The sequence below is a fragment of the Ambystoma mexicanum genome, chromosome 7p, assembly GCF_040938575.1.
Source record: "Ambystoma mexicanum isolate Mex_15411 chromosome 7p, UKY_AmexF1_1, whole genome shotgun sequence".
Taxonomy (NCBI): domain Eukaryota; kingdom Metazoa; phylum Chordata; class Amphibia; order Caudata; family Ambystomatidae; genus Ambystoma; species Ambystoma mexicanum.
The window spans coordinates 668,415,261-668,432,334 of record NC_090939.1 but is presented as its reverse complement, the minus strand read 5'-3'; the positions used below and the strand labels follow the sequence as shown (position 1 = coordinate 668,432,334).

General features: G+C 50.4%; 1 protein-coding gene across 1 annotated transcript in view; it reads right to left on the bottom strand.

Annotated features, from left to right (window-relative positions):
• The window catches only part of COL4A2 (collagen type IV alpha 2 chain), a 730,687-nt gene that overhangs the window by 106,277 nt on the left and 607,336 nt on the right, over positions 1 to 17,074 (bottom strand). The window contains exon 33 of the mRNA XM_069636740.1: positions 15,497 to 15,613. Within this exon, the coding sequence (XP_069492841.1) occupies positions 15,497 to 15,613 (117 nt within the window). The remainder of the gene's footprint in view (positions 1 to 15,496; positions 15,614 to 17,074) is intronic.

Here is a 17,074-nt window from a genome sequence, read left to right as displayed (position 1 = left end):
CTCTCCTCACTAAATCTGGTAGGAAAAAGTTTAAAAAGGATATCCTGGTCTCCAACCCAGGCCTCCCTATCGCTGACACCTACACTAGTGCCTCCTCCAAGGAAACCTTTACTGACATCCTCTTTTTCGTGCCTTCCCCTGACCTATGGACCCTTCATATGGTCTCTGTGCTCTCTCCCTTCTCCTCTTCTCCCATTAATGGTGGCACCCATTGGGATGTCCTCTTGGCCCCCTTCCGCTACTCTAAGGCCATCATTAATGTCTACGCTAATGGGACCGTCTTGGTCCAAGGCCCTCAGGCCAACCTCCACCTCTTTGATAGACGCTTCCCGTGCCACTACAACTTCCTTTCCTCTCCTGCTGTCCCCTCTTCTCTGTCCTCGGCTACCTTGCCTCCACCCTCTCACCCTGCTCTCTCTCGGGCTCCTTCTTCTTCACCTCCACAGGGCGTACCTATGATCTGTACCCCTCCCCGGAAGTTCTTCAAGGATGGCAACCTTCTCCACATTGCCACTCTGAACTCTTGCTCTGCTGTCAAACATTCCTCTGATATCTGTCGCCTTCTTGAGGATCTGGACCTTGACATCCTCGGTCTCACTGAGACATGGTTCACGGCCAGCTCTGTCACCAGCTTTGACACACTCCTACCTGACGGCTACAAGATCCTCTCCTTGCCTAGGCCCAACCGTGCTGGGGGGGTGTGGCCCTTATCTTCCCTGAGTGGATTCCTGCCACTGTCACTCCTACGCAGACCTACTCCTCCTTTGAAAGCCTTGTCTGCTGACTCTCTCTCTCTCCTAGCCATTCCCTTACCGTGGCTACTATCTATCAGCCACCTGGTCAAATTTCCTCCTTCCTCTCTGAGTGGGCTGACCTCTCCTCCTCACTCATGTCCTCAACCACTCAACTCCTCTTTCTTGGAGACTTCAACATCCACTTTGATGCCTCCTGTCCTCCCTTTGGACTCTTTCGCGACCTCTGCGACTCTCTCTCACTCTCTATTCTCCCGTCTGGGCCGACCCATTCTGCAGGGCACACTCATGATGCTCTGATCTCTTCTGACCTTCCCCTCTCTGACCCTCTCTCCACTCCTCTCTCCTGGAGTGATCACTTTCTCCTATCCTCCCACCTCACCTTTCCTACCCCACAGGCAAAGCCACCCTCATCACTGCCACCCACCTTTGCGGTCATCCGACCCATGAAGCGCGTGTCAGTTGAGGCTTTTGCTACCACCTTCTCGGCCCCCCCTCCCCCTTCGGCTGACTCCCACCCTGACACAGCCCTCTCCACTCTTCACTCTGCTATATCTGATACTCTTGATATCCTTGCCCCTGTCATGAGAATCCGCCTGAAGCCTAAAGCCAAATGCATGACTCGGATCTCGTCACCCTTAAACGCAAGTGCAGGGTGGCAGAGAGGAAATGGCGTGCTTCATGTTCATCCTCTGACAAACTGGCCTGCCGCCTGCTCCAAAGGCAATACCGGCTCTCCGTTCTCACCAAGAAGAGAGCCCTTATCCAAGCCCGTATCTCTGCGGCATCTAACAATTCGGCCGAACTCTTTAAAATATGCAAGGAGCTGGCCAACCCTGCTGCAGTCTCTACCTCTCCTGTCCCCTCCCAGGCCCTCTGCACGGCACTCGCCTCTCACTTCATTTCAAAACCTCAGGACATCCTGTCCTCACTCTCCTCCTATCACCTCCCCCCCTCTATTCCCTGTTCTTCCTCTGGCCACCCCTCCTCCCTCCTTCTCTGCCTTTCTCCTTTTTTCTGCTGACGAGGTTTCGAGACAAGTCCGATCTATGAAAGTCTCGTCAAAACAGGTCCACCCCTGTTCCTCCAAAACTATCAAGGACCACATCCACTCCTTGGCTCCTGCCCTGGCTGACATCTGCAATCACTCCTTCACCTCTGGAGTCTTCCCATCCCCCTTCAAGCACTCCCTTGTGCACCCCCTTCTTAAGAAACCCTCTTCCGACCCCTCCTGCCCAGCTAACTATCGCCCAATCTCTATCACTCCCTTCCTGGGCAAGATCCTTGAGAAACTGGCCATCTCCCAGCTTAATCTCCATGCTGAATCTGTTGGTAGTCTTCATGACCATCAGTCCGGCTTCAGAGCTGCCAGAAGCACGGAAACTGCTCTCCTGAACATCTGCGAGGACCTGCTCTCAAACCTTGACTCTAACACCCCTTGTGTTCTCATTTTGCTCGATCTCTCTTCTGCCTTTGACACTGTCAACCACACCATCCTGCTCAACCGTCTCCGTGATAACCTGGGTATCACTGGTCAGGCTCTGGCGTGGCTGACCTCCTTCCTCTCCAATCAGCCCTCCAAGGTCCAACTGGGGTCCTTCCTCTCTGACATCTTTTTTCTCTACCTGTGGTGTCCCTCAGGGATCTAACCTCTCCCCCTGGCTGTTCAACCAGTATCTGGCACTTCTTGCTCACCGCATTGCCGCTCTCTGTCCCAACTTTCAATGCTACGCGGATGATACCCAGCTCATTTTCAGGCTACCCTCGGCCTCCTCTTCCCCTTCCCTCATCTCTGACTGTCTTTCTGCTATCCATGAATGGTGTGCCGCCAACGACCTCTGCCTTAATGCCAGTAAGACTGAGATTCTACTCATCGGCACACCCACTCCCTCCTTCCCTGCAGCTCTCTGGCCGGCCTCCCTTGGCCCTCTCCCTGCTCCTACCTGCAAGGCAAAATACCTTGGGGTCATCTTCGACTCCACACTCTCTTTCTCTCCTCACATATCTGACGTCTCTAAGAAGTCACACTACCAGCTACACCTCCTCAGAGGTATCCTTCCTTTCCTCTCCTTCCCCCAGAAGCTCACTGTCTCTAGAGCCCTGGTTCTTTCGAAGCTGGACTACTGTAACAGTCTCCATCTAAATCTTCCTGCCTCTACTCTCTGCCCTTTGCAACTCATCCAGAACAGGACTGCGAGACTTGTCCTTGGCCTCAAGCCCAGGGACCGTATCTCTCCAGGACTGAAATCACTACACTGGCACCCAGTGGCTGCGAGGATTAAGTTAAAAACCCTCTGCATTGTCCACAAGGCCTTCTGGGGCCTTGGGCCATAATACCGTCAACTCTCTCTTCCTAAATATCTTCCTTCTCGAGCTCTTCACTCATCCACCTCCAACTCCCTCAGGGTCAGCCGCTTCTCCAAGCAACGAGTTGGGGGTAGATCTCTCACCGGAGCAGGGGCCTCCCTCTGGAACAGCCTTCCTGCCTCCCTGAAACTTGAGGAGAACCATCTCTGGTTCCGGAAGCACCTCAAAACTTTCCTCTTTGCCTCCGCTTTCTCTCCCTCTCTCCCCTGCTAAAATCAGCAAACCTGCACTGAATCTGCAACTGGGCCACTCACCGATCTCGGTCCTTGGCCCAGCCACTCTTCCCTGCACTGCCTACCTGCACTACGGGACTGTCTCTGTATCCTACAGCCCCCCTCCCGGCACTTACCTTGCACTTGCCACCAGCTGGCCCTATTATTTATCTTGTATTCTACTAACTATGTACTGCACTTTTCCCTCTCCCCTTCTCCATGCACTTTTCCCTTTACCCTCTACCCTTGCACTTGCGCAATCTGAATGACACCTGGCCTAGTAGGATCGTTGTCTGTCTCCCCCTGTTCCCCACCCCGCCTCGTCGTGCCTTGAAACACTTGTGTATAGGCGCGTTACAAATGCCATATCATATCATATCATATCAGAATGTGTATTGGTAACCTGCTTGCTGTTGTCCATAACCTTTCCTATTCGGGGTGGCCAAGCGGGGTCCCATGCTCTGGGCTGCTTTGGCTTGAGTCTATGGGTTAATAGAGTGGGCTGCCTTGGAGCCATCTGGTGAGTGGGGGTCTTCTGGTGAGTGCTGGGAACTTAGCTGCGTAGTCCATGAATGGGTCTCAAATGTTTAGGGCTCTGTTCAAAGAGCCTGAACGGATTGCCGTGACCTTTTCGGCAACCGCGATGTCCCAACACTTGAACCACCATAAAGCTACTGAAGGTCCGTCTTCATTTTTCCAAAACCGGCCAATGCGATTTATGCTGCAAGGAGTAGGTGCGTGCATAGGTGGGGAATGTGCTCTGAGACTGGGAATGCCCCCCCCCTTTCGCCTAGAAGAATGACCCCGGGATCCCAGGGGATGGAGAGCCCAGTGATTTCCCTGATGTGTTTTATTACCTCTCTCCAGTATGTTTCTGCTCTCGGGCAGTTCCAAACCATATTGAAAAGTGAGCCAGGCCGGGGCATCCGCGCCAACAGGTTTCGGGGATGTCAGAGTTGGTCCTATTGAGTTGAGTTGGGGTCACATAGTACCTATACAGAGTTTGTAGCCACCCTCCCTGTTTGTGATGCATTGTGAGCTCTTGTGCAGTCTGGTCCAGATTTTCTCCCATTCCTCAACCTCTATTTCCCGATCCAGGTCCTTCTCCCATTCAAGCATATACCTTTCTTTTTTGGAGGGGTCGGCCCTGTCTAGGAGACGATACAGAGTGGAAGTTCTGCCTCTTTTAGTTGGGGTTATGAGGGAGAGTTCCAGCGCCGTTATCTCTCTAGAGCATTTTTCCCGGACCGCCCTGTGAGACAGCCGATGCCGGATTTGGGCATAGTGGAATCTCTCCCGCTCGTCCACCCCGAATTTTGACCTGCATCTCTTGAATGAGATGGACGTTCCCTCTTCTAAAAAAACGCTTGTTTTTAGTAGGCTGCCCTCCCTTCAAGGCAGAAAGCTGAGGGGAGGATTGCCTGGTGAAAAATCGGGGTTGTTCCAAATGGGGGTTAAGGGACCCAGGGCACCTCGGACATCCCATTTATGGGCTGCCGCTTTCCAGCACCGGACGATTGTGGTTGTTGCAGAAAGGGGGCCGTTTGCTTGTGATTTTATATCTGGCAGGTGTGGGAGTTCTGAGGGGTTGACTGGACACCAGGCCTCCTCGATCTGTGTCCACTTCGGAGTGTCTGACTCTTGTACCCAGGAGAAGGCATGCGATAGCTACGCCGCTAGAGCGTATCTGGCCACATCGGGTACACCCAGCCCACCTTGCGCTTTGCCCTGCATCATTATTCGCTTACCAATGCGGGGTTTCCCCCCCGCCCCCAGACAAATTCCTGAATTTTCTTTTGTAGATTTGCTAGGACAGGACCCGGTATACGGATCGGTAATGCTGTGGAGTAGTACAGCCATCTGGGGATTAGATTCATTTTTATGGTGTTGATCCGACCGAACCAAGACATTTCTTGGGACTTCCATCTCTTTAGATGTTATTCAGGTCTTTAATCAATTGTGGGAAGTTGGATGAGTACAGGCGGGACGGGTTTTTTGTAATATGTACCCCAAGGTATTCAATTGCATCTTTCGCCCATGGGATCGGCATTAGGGGACTAAGGCTGGTTCTATCCTGCTTGGAGATATTGATTGCTAGGGCTGATGATTTGTCCAGGTTTACTCTAAACCCTGACAAGGCCCCAAACTCCTTGATCTCTTCCCATAAGGCCCCCAGGGACGACGCCAGGTTTGACGCTGTTATTAACACGTCGTCCGCATATAGTGCGATTTTGTATGCGTGGTCTCCCACGGTAACCCTCCTTATCCTCGTGCTCTGTCTGACTCTAGTTGCGAAAGGCTCCATGGATAAGGCGAAAATCAGGGGTGAGAGTGGGCACCCCTGCCTGGTACCCCTGGATATATGTATTGCATCAGACCTGGGGCCATTAACCCGCAATTGTGTGGTGGGAGTTTGATAGTTGGCCATTACCCATGTGATAAAATTTGGGCCGAAGCCGAAATGTTTCAGGATCGCCTGGATGTACCCCCAATCCACCAAATCGAAGGCTTTATGAGCGTCTAAAGACATCACCGCCATACTCGCCTCCGATCGGAGGGCGCTCTCGATGATATCTATCGTCCTCCGGATGTTGTCATGGGTCCCCCTCCCTGGGACAAATCCCGTTTGATTGCGGTCAATCAGATTTGCAGAACCGCCCCCAGCCTGCTGGCTAAAACTTTAGCGAAAATCTTACCATCGTTATTCATAAGTGTAATCGGGCGGTAAGAAGTGGCCAGATCGGGGGCTTTTCCGGGCTTGTGCAGCAGGACTGTGAGCGACTCCGCCACTGACCCAGTGTCAGAGCCCGAGGACAGAAAAGAGTTGAATAGAGTCGCCATCTGGGGTGCAAGGGTTCTGACATACTTCTTGTAGAAATGTGCGTATAGTCCGTCTGGGCATGGGGCAGTGGATTTGAGAGACTTGATGGCTGCCGTGATTTCATTGGCCGTGATGGGTGCTTCTAGGTGGTCTAACTGGGCTGGATTTTGAATGGGTATAGTTTGCAGGTATTCTGGCAGTCTGTCTAATGCTGTGGGCTTCCCCGTCATTATATCGGTATGATGCCTCACTAGTTTTCTAATTTTATCCGCCTCGGAGTAGAGTGTTTCCCCGTCTGCCCCAACCAGCTTGAGGATGTTGTTTCTGCTGCAGATCTTTTTTCAGTTTTTGCACTAGCACTTTGTTCGCTTTATTCCCTTTACTGTAGTAGACCTGCCTCGTGAAGGCTAGTGATTTGGCAGTTCGGTCGGCGCAGTGCATTTCTAAAGCTGTTTTGGCCTTCCTCAGAGCTCTCTCTGTTCTCCTAGAACTGCGTAATTTCAGCTCAGCCTCTAGTTGGTTTACCTTTTATTCCAGCTTGGCTGTGGCAATGTTTGAAATTCTTCTCTGCTCAGCCCCCATGCTGATCAGGGATCCTCTGACGACTGCTTTCATTGCATCCCAGATGATATTGATGGGGGAGGTCTCCGTTGTGTTCTCCTTGGAGTAGTTGGATATCATTTCCTCCACTTCCATTCTGATACACTCATCTAGTAAAAGGGAGTCGTTCAGTTTCCAGTGTCTCTGAACGGGGTGCTTTTGGCCCGATATGACTAGGTTTGCAGACTCTGGGGCATGATCAGAAATCATGCAGGTGTGAATTTCCGTCTTACTTAAACATGGGTATAGTACCCCAGAGATTAGTATGAGGTCAATTCTTGAGAAACCTTTGTGAACGCAGGAGTAATGGGTGTAGTCTCTTGAGGTCCTGTTGAAAAGCCTCCAGGCATCGACAGGTTCCGTTTCCCTGAGCAGTTTGGCTAGGGATAGTGCTTGTACAAAGTCGGTATTTGTGGGTGGCAAAGTTTTGTCCATTTGGGGATTTGGAATGGAGTTGAAATCCCCACCCATGATTAAGTGCCCTTCTTGGAAGGCCAGGATGATTGGGATTAGCTTCGAAATAAAGTTGGCTTGGGACGTGTTGGGGCCATAGATTGAGGCGATAGTGATGGGGAGTTCCTCGAATAGGCCTTAAAAAGAAGAAAGAGGCCCCCCGGATCTCTTTTTATTGTGATTTTTGATAAAGGGATCCTGTTATTTAGAAATATTGCCACCCCTCTTTTCTTCTTTCCAGACGTGGCGTAGTAAGCTTTTTTATACCTGTTAAATTTCACCCGGCGTTCGTCCTCTTGCAGCAGGTGAGTTTCTTGGAGGAGAACAATGTCTCCGGATAATTGCCCCGACCTATGTTCAACTGATCTTCGCTTCCTTGGCAAGTTCAGGCCTTGGACGTTCCACGAGAGGATTACTATCTCGCATGTGTTAGCCGTCATCTCTTACTTCTGCATTGGCTATGTTTAGCACTGTGACCCTCGCTGGGAGCTGTTTCCTTGAGAACGAGGCGAGGTTGTTGCGTTGGTGAAGGTTAGGCAATGTTGTTGTTAAGGCATGTTGTGATGTTGATTGCTGGGCCGGGTCGTAGATGTTCTGGCACCCCGAGCTTTGTGTTGATCTTTTGGTAAACCCGCCCCCTCCCAAACTCCCCATAATTGAACTAGTAGGAAAGACAACATCCCACTGACACTGGGAAACTGGGGGCGCGAACGCGCCAGGAATGGCCAACTGGGCCGCCAAACAAAACGTGAAATGAAGCTCAAATTATGTACCCGCACTGCTAGGGTAGTCATAGGCATTTTATCTCTGAGGATCCTCTGCCCTGTGAGGCCAATGACTCCTTAAGAGTTGGTTGATTCCATCCGGCTTGCACTTCTCAGGTCGATAAGAATCGTTGCATGGATTTCGAGGACCTGTTTTCTCTGATAATGTTGATGGGTGATCATCCCGGGTTGGGGTCTTTCTTGGGGGGGCCACGAGGCCTTCGCCTTCTGCTGGCTCTCGACCAGGTTCCCTCTGAGAACTTTCTGTGTGGTGCCTGGTTTGGGTCTTTGGATTCCGATTCCCCCTCCGTCCTCCTGACACCCATCAATTTGTCAGTCTCTTTCAGCAAATGAATTTGTTTCTGGGCACCCTCCCATGTGAATCTGACTGAGGTCGAAAACCCCCAGTGATATGGGATCTTCCGTTCACACAGCCACTCTGTGAATGTTCGCATAGCTTTCCGTTTTTGGAGAGTGGAGTTTGCTAGGTCTTGATAGAGCCAGATTGTGGATCCTTGGAAGTTGATTTGGCGCATTTCTCTCGCTTCCCTCATGATTTCCTCCTTGATCTGGAAAAAGTGAACTCTCACCAGGACGTCCGGGGGGAGTGTAGATGCCTGCCTAGGGGATGTTCTGTGCACACTATCAAATTCCAGGGGTGATTCATCCGGGAGGGTGATTATGAACCTGAGCAGATCCGAAACATAACTTTTCAGGTCTGCGTCTGGGATGGAGGATGGGATCCCTCGTAGGTGGATGTTATTTCTTCGAGAGCAATTCTCCGCGTCCTCTTGTTTAGCCTCTAAGAGGTCGCATCTCGCCTCTAGGGCAGCGATTTTGTCCCTGTCATGCTCATCTTCGAATCTTTGGTCGCAGACCTCAGATTCGAGTTCAGCGGTTCGGCGTTCCACCCCCACCACCCTTTTGTCCAGATAGTTGATTTTTTTCGTGACCTCTTACGTACTCTTCTAGATATACTTAGTTAGTGCCGTCAGTAGATCTTGAAAATCGGCTTTAGTGACCATTTGTGAAGGGCTGTGAACTGTTGCAGAAGCAGTGGACGTGGTGTTACTGGCAAAGTCCTCGGACTGATCCCCCTTTTTGGATTTTTCAGTGGATGAGCTGGACATTAGGGCTGCAATGTCTGTTTGCTTAGACGCCTTACCGCTTCTAGACATTTTTCTGTTGTTGGGTGCTTTCCACTGCTCTCATTGCGTGTTGTTCTTGGCTCCCCTGCTTAGTGGGGGACTCAGGGGCCAGCACCGATTTCCTGCCTCCCCCAGGTCCCAGTCCCGCCGAGATGTTTCAGTACGGGAGGGGGGGGGGAGTAGAAGTGCGTAGGCCGCCTGGCCGACCTTTTGCTGGGTAATGGGGAACTCGGAGAGTCCTTTGGTGGGTCTGGGTCGGCGATGACAAGGCTGTTTGCAGGGGGTGGCAGCCCGGGGACCCAGTGTAGGGTGCTCAGATGGAAGTCCTTGTTGGTGCCCCCTGAATATGGGAGCGGGTGCTGATCAAAGCAGGAGGACTGGGAGCCCCGCGCAGCTCAGATGGGCCCCCCGCCGCCCCCGGCTCCTCTTCTCGTGCAGCTCGGGGCGATGTGTTCTGTGAAGCTTTTCCTCCGGTTTGCTTCCGAGAAATCCAAACATACAGGCCAGGACGAGCCAGAGATGCGTGCGGCCGGGTGGATGAGCGTTGCCGCGCTGGTTTTGGTGGCGGGCCGGGGGCCGGTGGAAGCAGCCCAAGCTGCTCAACCACTAGGTCCAGAGGGCGGATGTCCACCCCGGGTCGTGATTCTGGGGCCTCCCACTGCTTTTGATGGGCTTCGTGGGTCGTCCGGGGAGCGCCGCGCTGGTGCAGTGCTGCCCCTCCAGGTCATCGGGGGACCACGCCAGCAGGTGAGGAGGCGCCGAGAGGAGCGGGGCGGCCTCAGTTCACAGAAGCCAGTTGCAGTCCCGCCGGCCGCAGGCGTCTGGAAGCGGTGCGGCTGGCAATGTCCGGATCAGCATCAGCAGAGGGTTGGTGTGAGGAGTCAGGCCCAGCGAGGAGGAGCAGGAAGTGCCGGCGCGGCAGCAGCTGCTGTGCAGCGGTATGGCTTCATACGCTGGGACATCTCTCTGCTCCGTCGCCGGTCCCCTCCGATCTTCAGAGGTGACGCACCGCAGGATGTTATGGGGCCAGATGCCGGGTCATACCTCAGGGTTCTAGCAGGATGGCCTGGGGCAGTACGGGTGAGCGTCATGGAATCATTTGGCAGCTTCGGCTGCTCTAACACGCCTGCCCCTCCCCCTCATGGTTGCTCCTCGTAGCTTGGAGTTTCGGCCACCATCTTGCCACCGGGTGGGTCCTGGTTGGGAAGATGAGTCGGAACCCGGCAATTCAGCCACCAACCTGGGTCCCGTTCGAGGGATCACTGCAGCAGACTTTCCCCCACGCTATGTTTCGCTTGCAGCAACAGTTGGGGTCTGAATTTGGCACTATTGTCTGCGGCGCGTTGGGCCACGCAGGAGCTCCTAGGAAGTCATTCCGATCGCGGCAGCTCCGAGTCATGCCCCTACTTTTAGCTTTTTTAACTTTTTTTTTAATAATGCAGGGGGAGTCCCCCACACTCCTCCCACACCCCCAACCCTAACTTATACCCTTACCCCACACCCACCACTAAGTAGTTAAAGCTGGGAAAGCCAGCTGTGTAATTGAGAATGGTAAACAGCGAGTTGATTTGAGCCAGGCGAGTAAGTGCATTTATCTGACCGCCTAGACAGGCTTTATGTCTAGACATGACACTCTTTCACAGACGTGCGACTACAATTTGGCTGCAGCCATCGACGCCAAAGAGGGACTAAAATGGCAGTATCCACAAATAGAATGAATTACTCCAATGAGAACCATTAATTCATCTTTGCTGCTTACTGGCTGTAGAGGATCTTCAGATGCAGTGCACACTGCAGCAATTCCTTTCTTTCTGCAAATGATGATACCTTATATCGCCTTATATGGGGCTGAGCGCTGGGGACGAGAGCATATGGTCTATTTGCAGAGAACTGAAAACAATTTAATCTAAAGAACATTGATTCTCCCAGCCTCAGCTCCATCGATAGCAATCCGCAGCAGACTAAATCAGGGCTTCTCTGTGGAGGGGCTGAGGGTGAGGCCTGTGAAGGCCTTAGATTCCATGTGGGTTAACCCCAGGGCTGGGCTTACTGGTAAAATTCTAACGGATGTGTATGTATGAGAGCCTTTGCCACGAGGAATCCACAGTATATCAAAGGATGCGCTTGGTTTACCAAGCCCCACTACGTCCGAAGTTACAATAAAATTCCTCATCAACTTCAAATTTAGAAAGATAAGAGAATATGTTGAATCCTGGAAAAAGTTTAATGAGGTCCATTTTGCTTTAAGGTCTTCAAGAGAAGCCAGAGCTATCTCACGTGACGGCAGAACCACCCGCAACAAAATGGCTGACACGTTTAGGATTCAAAACTTATAACAATCAGGCAAACGTTAGCAATGTGGTCATCTTCTCAGGAAACTATTAATGAATTCCCTCTTTCTCCACAATATGAGGAAACTCTCCTTAGCTTCTTATTATTTTGCCCAAGATATCAAAATATCTGGCATGATACATTGGTGCGCATCGTGAAATCTTGTGGCTTTCTTAATATAGGGCGACCCTTAACCTCAACCTCGTCCCCGAACTTGTTACTGCATGGGCCTTGAACCTGGTGGTGGCACTTACATTGTTATTGTTATGTGGTATGCATCCCCGTTCCTGAAAATAAGGAAAAGGGTGCTTTTTGAAGTGTAAAACACAGAGGTTGCCCCTGTGAAATCCTGATAAAGGGTTCGTTTTTTTGTGCATATTTCTTTTAAGTCTTATCTTTTATTACTGGGCTGGGGACACTGACACAGGTGCTACATGGAGAATGCAAATGCCCCCCTTTCCTGACAATAGGAAAACAAAAGGTGCATTGGCTGAAAGGTTTAGAATGAACCTTAACCTCTGGTGTTGCTCTGGGCAACCCTCCAGCTATCGTTCTTCGCCTGGCAGGCCATTACAAAAGGAGAAAGGCCATATGCAAACCAGGGTTGGTCCCACCCTAAAGGGGCAATCCAGCCTGAACTGCTAGGTCACATCCCTTCTGCACGAGACCACAAGTATCCCCAGACATGTTTCGGCCTTGTTGGGCCTCATCAGTGAGCAGTAGCTTGGGTCTTCAGGCCCCGCAGGCATGGGACCCCTCCCACACGGGGTGACTATAGCCAATCAAAAGGTGTAATGGCTGAAAGGTTTAGAATGAATCACATCTCACTGGGAAGGGGCCATTAGCACTCCACTCCACAGTAAACGCTTGCAGCACACACACCTGATTGCTTTCCTAGCTAGCCTGCAATGTGTATAAGTTGACGTTGTTTTTGTTCGCCCTCCCTTGCCTTGTCACACTCTGAAACACTTGTGTATGAGCGCAATACAAATACAATACCAATATCAATAACAGTGAGGTAAAAATGCATACACACTCGCACATTTTATTCAGATGTTGCTTGTGTGAAACAATTCTGCCATTGAAGGCAAGTAGGGCAATACACAGAGATGTCGGGTTGTCTTGTGCTCCTTAGAACATTTCAAGCATCGGGTTTTTGTAATTGGTTTACAAACGCGTTGATTTCGGGAATAAGGGTTGTTTAAAATGAATGTTAAAAACAAGGAAAGGGGGTGTTTTGAAAAAATGGAGATGAGCATGGGTACAACTTTAGATTGAGTGTGCCACAATCAGGGGTGGACTGGGAACCAAAAGAGGCCCTGGAAATAATTATGAAAGTGGCCCCATTTTACATATTTTCAGCTAGCCCAACCCTTTTCATATGGGAAAATTTGGAAATACCGCACAAAAGAGGCCCAGGGTGCAGAGGCCTGCTGGGAAATCTCCAGAGTTCACTATAGGCCAGTCCACCCCTGGCCACAATGTATTGTTACATTTTTTTTTCTAAGCGCGGATCTGGGATTCGAACCTCTGTTGCTATGCGCGGTCTATCTCCGTTCACATGTCACCAAGAAGCAGAGGCAAAGAGCACCCTTTTTTAAATGAATATTCCTTCGCTGTGATAAGATAATATATAAAAGAACCGCTCATTTTTTTTCTTGTTTATGTTTTTTCTTTTTCTGTGTTACGAATTTATAATGTAATTGCGGTCTTGATTTTATGGTTTAAAAAATTACCCAAGGTGCCTCAGAATGCATAGACACGCAAATTACATAATTGTGGAAGAAAATCCACACACACCCTCAATATTGGATGGAAAACCAAACGAATGTTGGCCAGTTAAACTATCCTGAAGTGCTGTAATAATGTTGACTCTATTTGTTCCAAATAGAGTCCTTTGAAATTCTCCATAAGAATGTTCACTTTGGAGTAAAACTTTCCCCACTAACCACAAGAGGGCAGTCACGACCTTCAATGCTTTTTGTTTCCGCAATGTTTTATTGGACGGCTCCTGCTCAACCAACTCTTTCTGCAAAATCTGGGACGCATCAGTGGGAAAAAAAATGCTGAGATGCCGGGAGAGAAGCTCGAATCCCGGGAAAGTCCGCCAAAACCGGCATGTCCAGTCACCCTGCGGCGAAGACGCATTGAGAGTCCCTGCATTGTGTTGGGAAGCGCGCCTTTTCTGGTAGAGTCTCTGCTCTCTGTTGAAAGTCCCTGCCAGATTAGCTCGGGTGCAGAAACACCTGCAGGAAACGAGTATATGGTTTCTGCGGTTTTTTCCACACCCACACAATGTTCTCCCTCATCAATGTGAGGGTGTGAGATTACGGTGCTGGCTGCCATTACTGTGAGGCGAGCTTTGCATGGACTCGTTGATGCCAAGCTCGGTCCTCCCTGATGACGTGAACACCCACGAGCATAGCTTCCCACTGTGCCCTTCCATTTGCTGTCGAACAGCATCTTTGCAAAAGGGCTCAGGAGAGAGTGGGATGTCTGCAAGCCATCTCAAGCAAGTGTGCTCTTTACTGGCCCAAAAAGAAAGCACAATTTAAAAACATATTTTTTAGGTTTTAACAAAAAAGGGACTCCTTCTGGCAGCCCTCTTTACTGATTAGTGCCAGTGATGTATTAGTGTGTCCAACTGGTCCCCTTTTAGTTTAGGTGTCACTGTAAGTGCTGCCTATAAGCCAAAACTATTGGTATGGGAAATGAGGATACGAGGTAGATGGGATGTGTGGAGGTACACACAACCTGTAGGTGTTGATTGTCTTTTTACCTACCCATTGACTGTGGACAGGATATAGTCTATGGCCATTCCCACCTACTTCCTGCCTCTCCACAACCAAAACAGCCCTCCCACCCTCTGGCACCTCTTTGAGTTAGCGTTGTGCTTTTAAGGTGATACCAATGTTATTTCTAGGCAATCCTCTACAATGCAAAGGCTTAACTGCAGCTGTACACCAGCTCATAGTCTAATAGAAATGTCTTCTCCAGTTTTGCCTTCAGCCACTTGCTTTATAAGCAATATGTGTGTCCTTGTGTCTGTTCCTGCCACTGCATTGCTGTTTAAAAAACAAGCATTTGGAAAGCCAACAGTTTTAGCTCTTGCCTAGGCATTACCCATGCGTTTCCCAGACACTTCCTGGTACTAACACAATTTGTCAGTTGGTGCCATATTATGGGCAGGTATTTATCGCACTGGCTGCAAAATGACTATATAACGCCTGGTCAAAGACCAAAACTGCTGTATTTGCCAGTGTTTTTTGTACTCAAGTGCTTGCCTCCAGGAATTGATGGTTCATCCCTGTTGTGGCAGAGGCAAGAGCATCTTGGGTGAGCAGGAGAGGGGTTGCCCCTGGCCACGAGAAGAGGGGAAACTCTTTCATCCATCGATCCAGCAGGGCATTGTTATGTGTAACACATTGAGCCAGTCCTGGTTTTCCCTGTTACCTGCAGGGACGTGTATTTTTTTTTTTTGCTCATTAACTCACACAACTACCTCTCGCACCTCAAGCTGCATGCACTTCACCACACTGCAACAACACATACGCCGCACCAACAGCACACGAGGTCTGACATCGAACCGATACTCACACCAAAGCTCAGTGCACAGTGTATACCGAGATGAACCTGCCAACAGAACACCACACCTCTCACTATCCTACTCCCTCTACATCCTACTAACCCATCCCACCTTCTCGTTTGCAGATCCGCCAGAGCGCCTGGGGACCAACTCAATTGGTGACGGTGCGCGGTACAAATACCTTTAACATTTAACATAAGTTTGTTCCTATAAGCCCAATTGTGGAAGGTGAAAAGCAAAGATGGACTAACGGCGACACCCACGACAATGGGCCACTCGGACGCTGTGCTTCTGGTGGCTGTGGGCCCTGGCAGGGCCATGTCTCGAGGTAGAGTTTAAAATCCCTGGACCCCAGAAAAGCCCACTTAAAGCCCTTTGTGTGCACAGAGTGAAAGCATGACTTGGGAGTTAGTGGTTAGCTGCAGCCTGCAGCACACGCCCTCATGCTACGTGTCTTCTTACCTGTTGGTCCGACGCTTCCCCGTTCACCAGCGAATCCGTAATCTCCTTTCCCGCCTTTAATCTCCACCAGCATCCCGATTTTCATCTCCCCCGGCAGGCCTTGCGGACCACGTTCACCTGGAAAACATTCCAACACAAGGCGTCAGTCTTCCACCCCCTCAATAGGCGTATTATTTTCAGAGGCTAAACCGGAAGACCTTCTCACTCTCGAAGACAAGCGCACCCTTTGAACCAGGATGTGCTAGAGCACATGGCACCTGCGCAGTGATCGAAGTGTACAAAAAGAAGTAGTGCAACTATGTTCCCTGCTGGCCTGCACCCACTCCCCAAAACTCCATCACCACGCCACTTCCCACACACAATACAAACCCCCAAACGCATGCACCTGTTGTTTAAGGGAACGTTCAGTGCCGTGCACTGACAGTGCAAGCTTCAACTTCTTCCTACACTTTTATTTTAAAACGAAACCATTCCGGAACCGTTTCTTTTTTAAATAAAAGTATAGGAACAGTATAAGAGGAGCACAGCTCCCCAACGCTCCCACTCAATTCGACCACTGCACCTGCACCATTGCGGTTATTAGGACTTCCCATTACATGTAAAACACCTGCAAAGGGGGAGGGTGGGCAACACATTTTCTTACAGAGTGTGTGGTCCCTGTGATGGTAAACCCTCGCTCCAGAAGCCTCCCCAAGGGCTTATGTTTAGGTATTGCCCCACATGTGGAGGGACTGAATTCTTCCTGCACGCCTGGAAATTAGGAGGTGGGGACGGGGCTGGGTGGATGTGAACTGTGTTCCAGGAATGAAAAAGCAGCATTCTGTGAGAAAATAACATAACAGAGAGTTGCTATTTTTGGACTAGACTCCCACACCTCGGTTCCTTTCGCATGTTCCCCGATGGAATGATGGAAGCTTCCAGTGCTTCACATCCCCACCTCCCACTCCCCACGCTCCACTTGCAGTCCTCCATCCTCTATCCAGAACCGAGTTTGTCTGGGGACTACTCCCGTTTGGAACCCAGATCTGGGTCGAGATCAGTGGAGTAACTTTGCTGAACATGTTGGGGGGGACATGACATCTGAAGAAAAGGTGCTCCAGCTAAATGAATGGGGACAAAATGGTGTGCCATGAAAGTTGGGGGGACAAACACCCCTGTGCCCCCCTAAAATGATGGCCATGGTGGAGATCCAGGCTAGCGCACACTCAAAGTATATCCTTACTTACACAGGACCACACCAACCTAATGCTCAGGGAAAGTGAAAGAGCAAGGACAACTTTAAAGGAGGGATTAAGTATGCAAATAGTCAAACCAGCAAATAACCTCTAGAGAGGGCAATGCAAATGCAGCTATAAGTTGTAGAGGAAGAGGTGGTCTATCTAGAAGAAAGGCAGAGGCAGCAAAGTGGAAGAAGGAAAATGATGCCTGCTGAGCACAGATGATCGTGAGCCCAACATGGCGACACCTCTTTTGCCTCGGTCCCTGAGGAGACAGCCCCAGGAGTTGCTTCTCCTTCTCGATGCAGGGAGCAATTAAAGTGCGTGTCTTATAAACTGATTCAACGCTGTCAGTGTACCC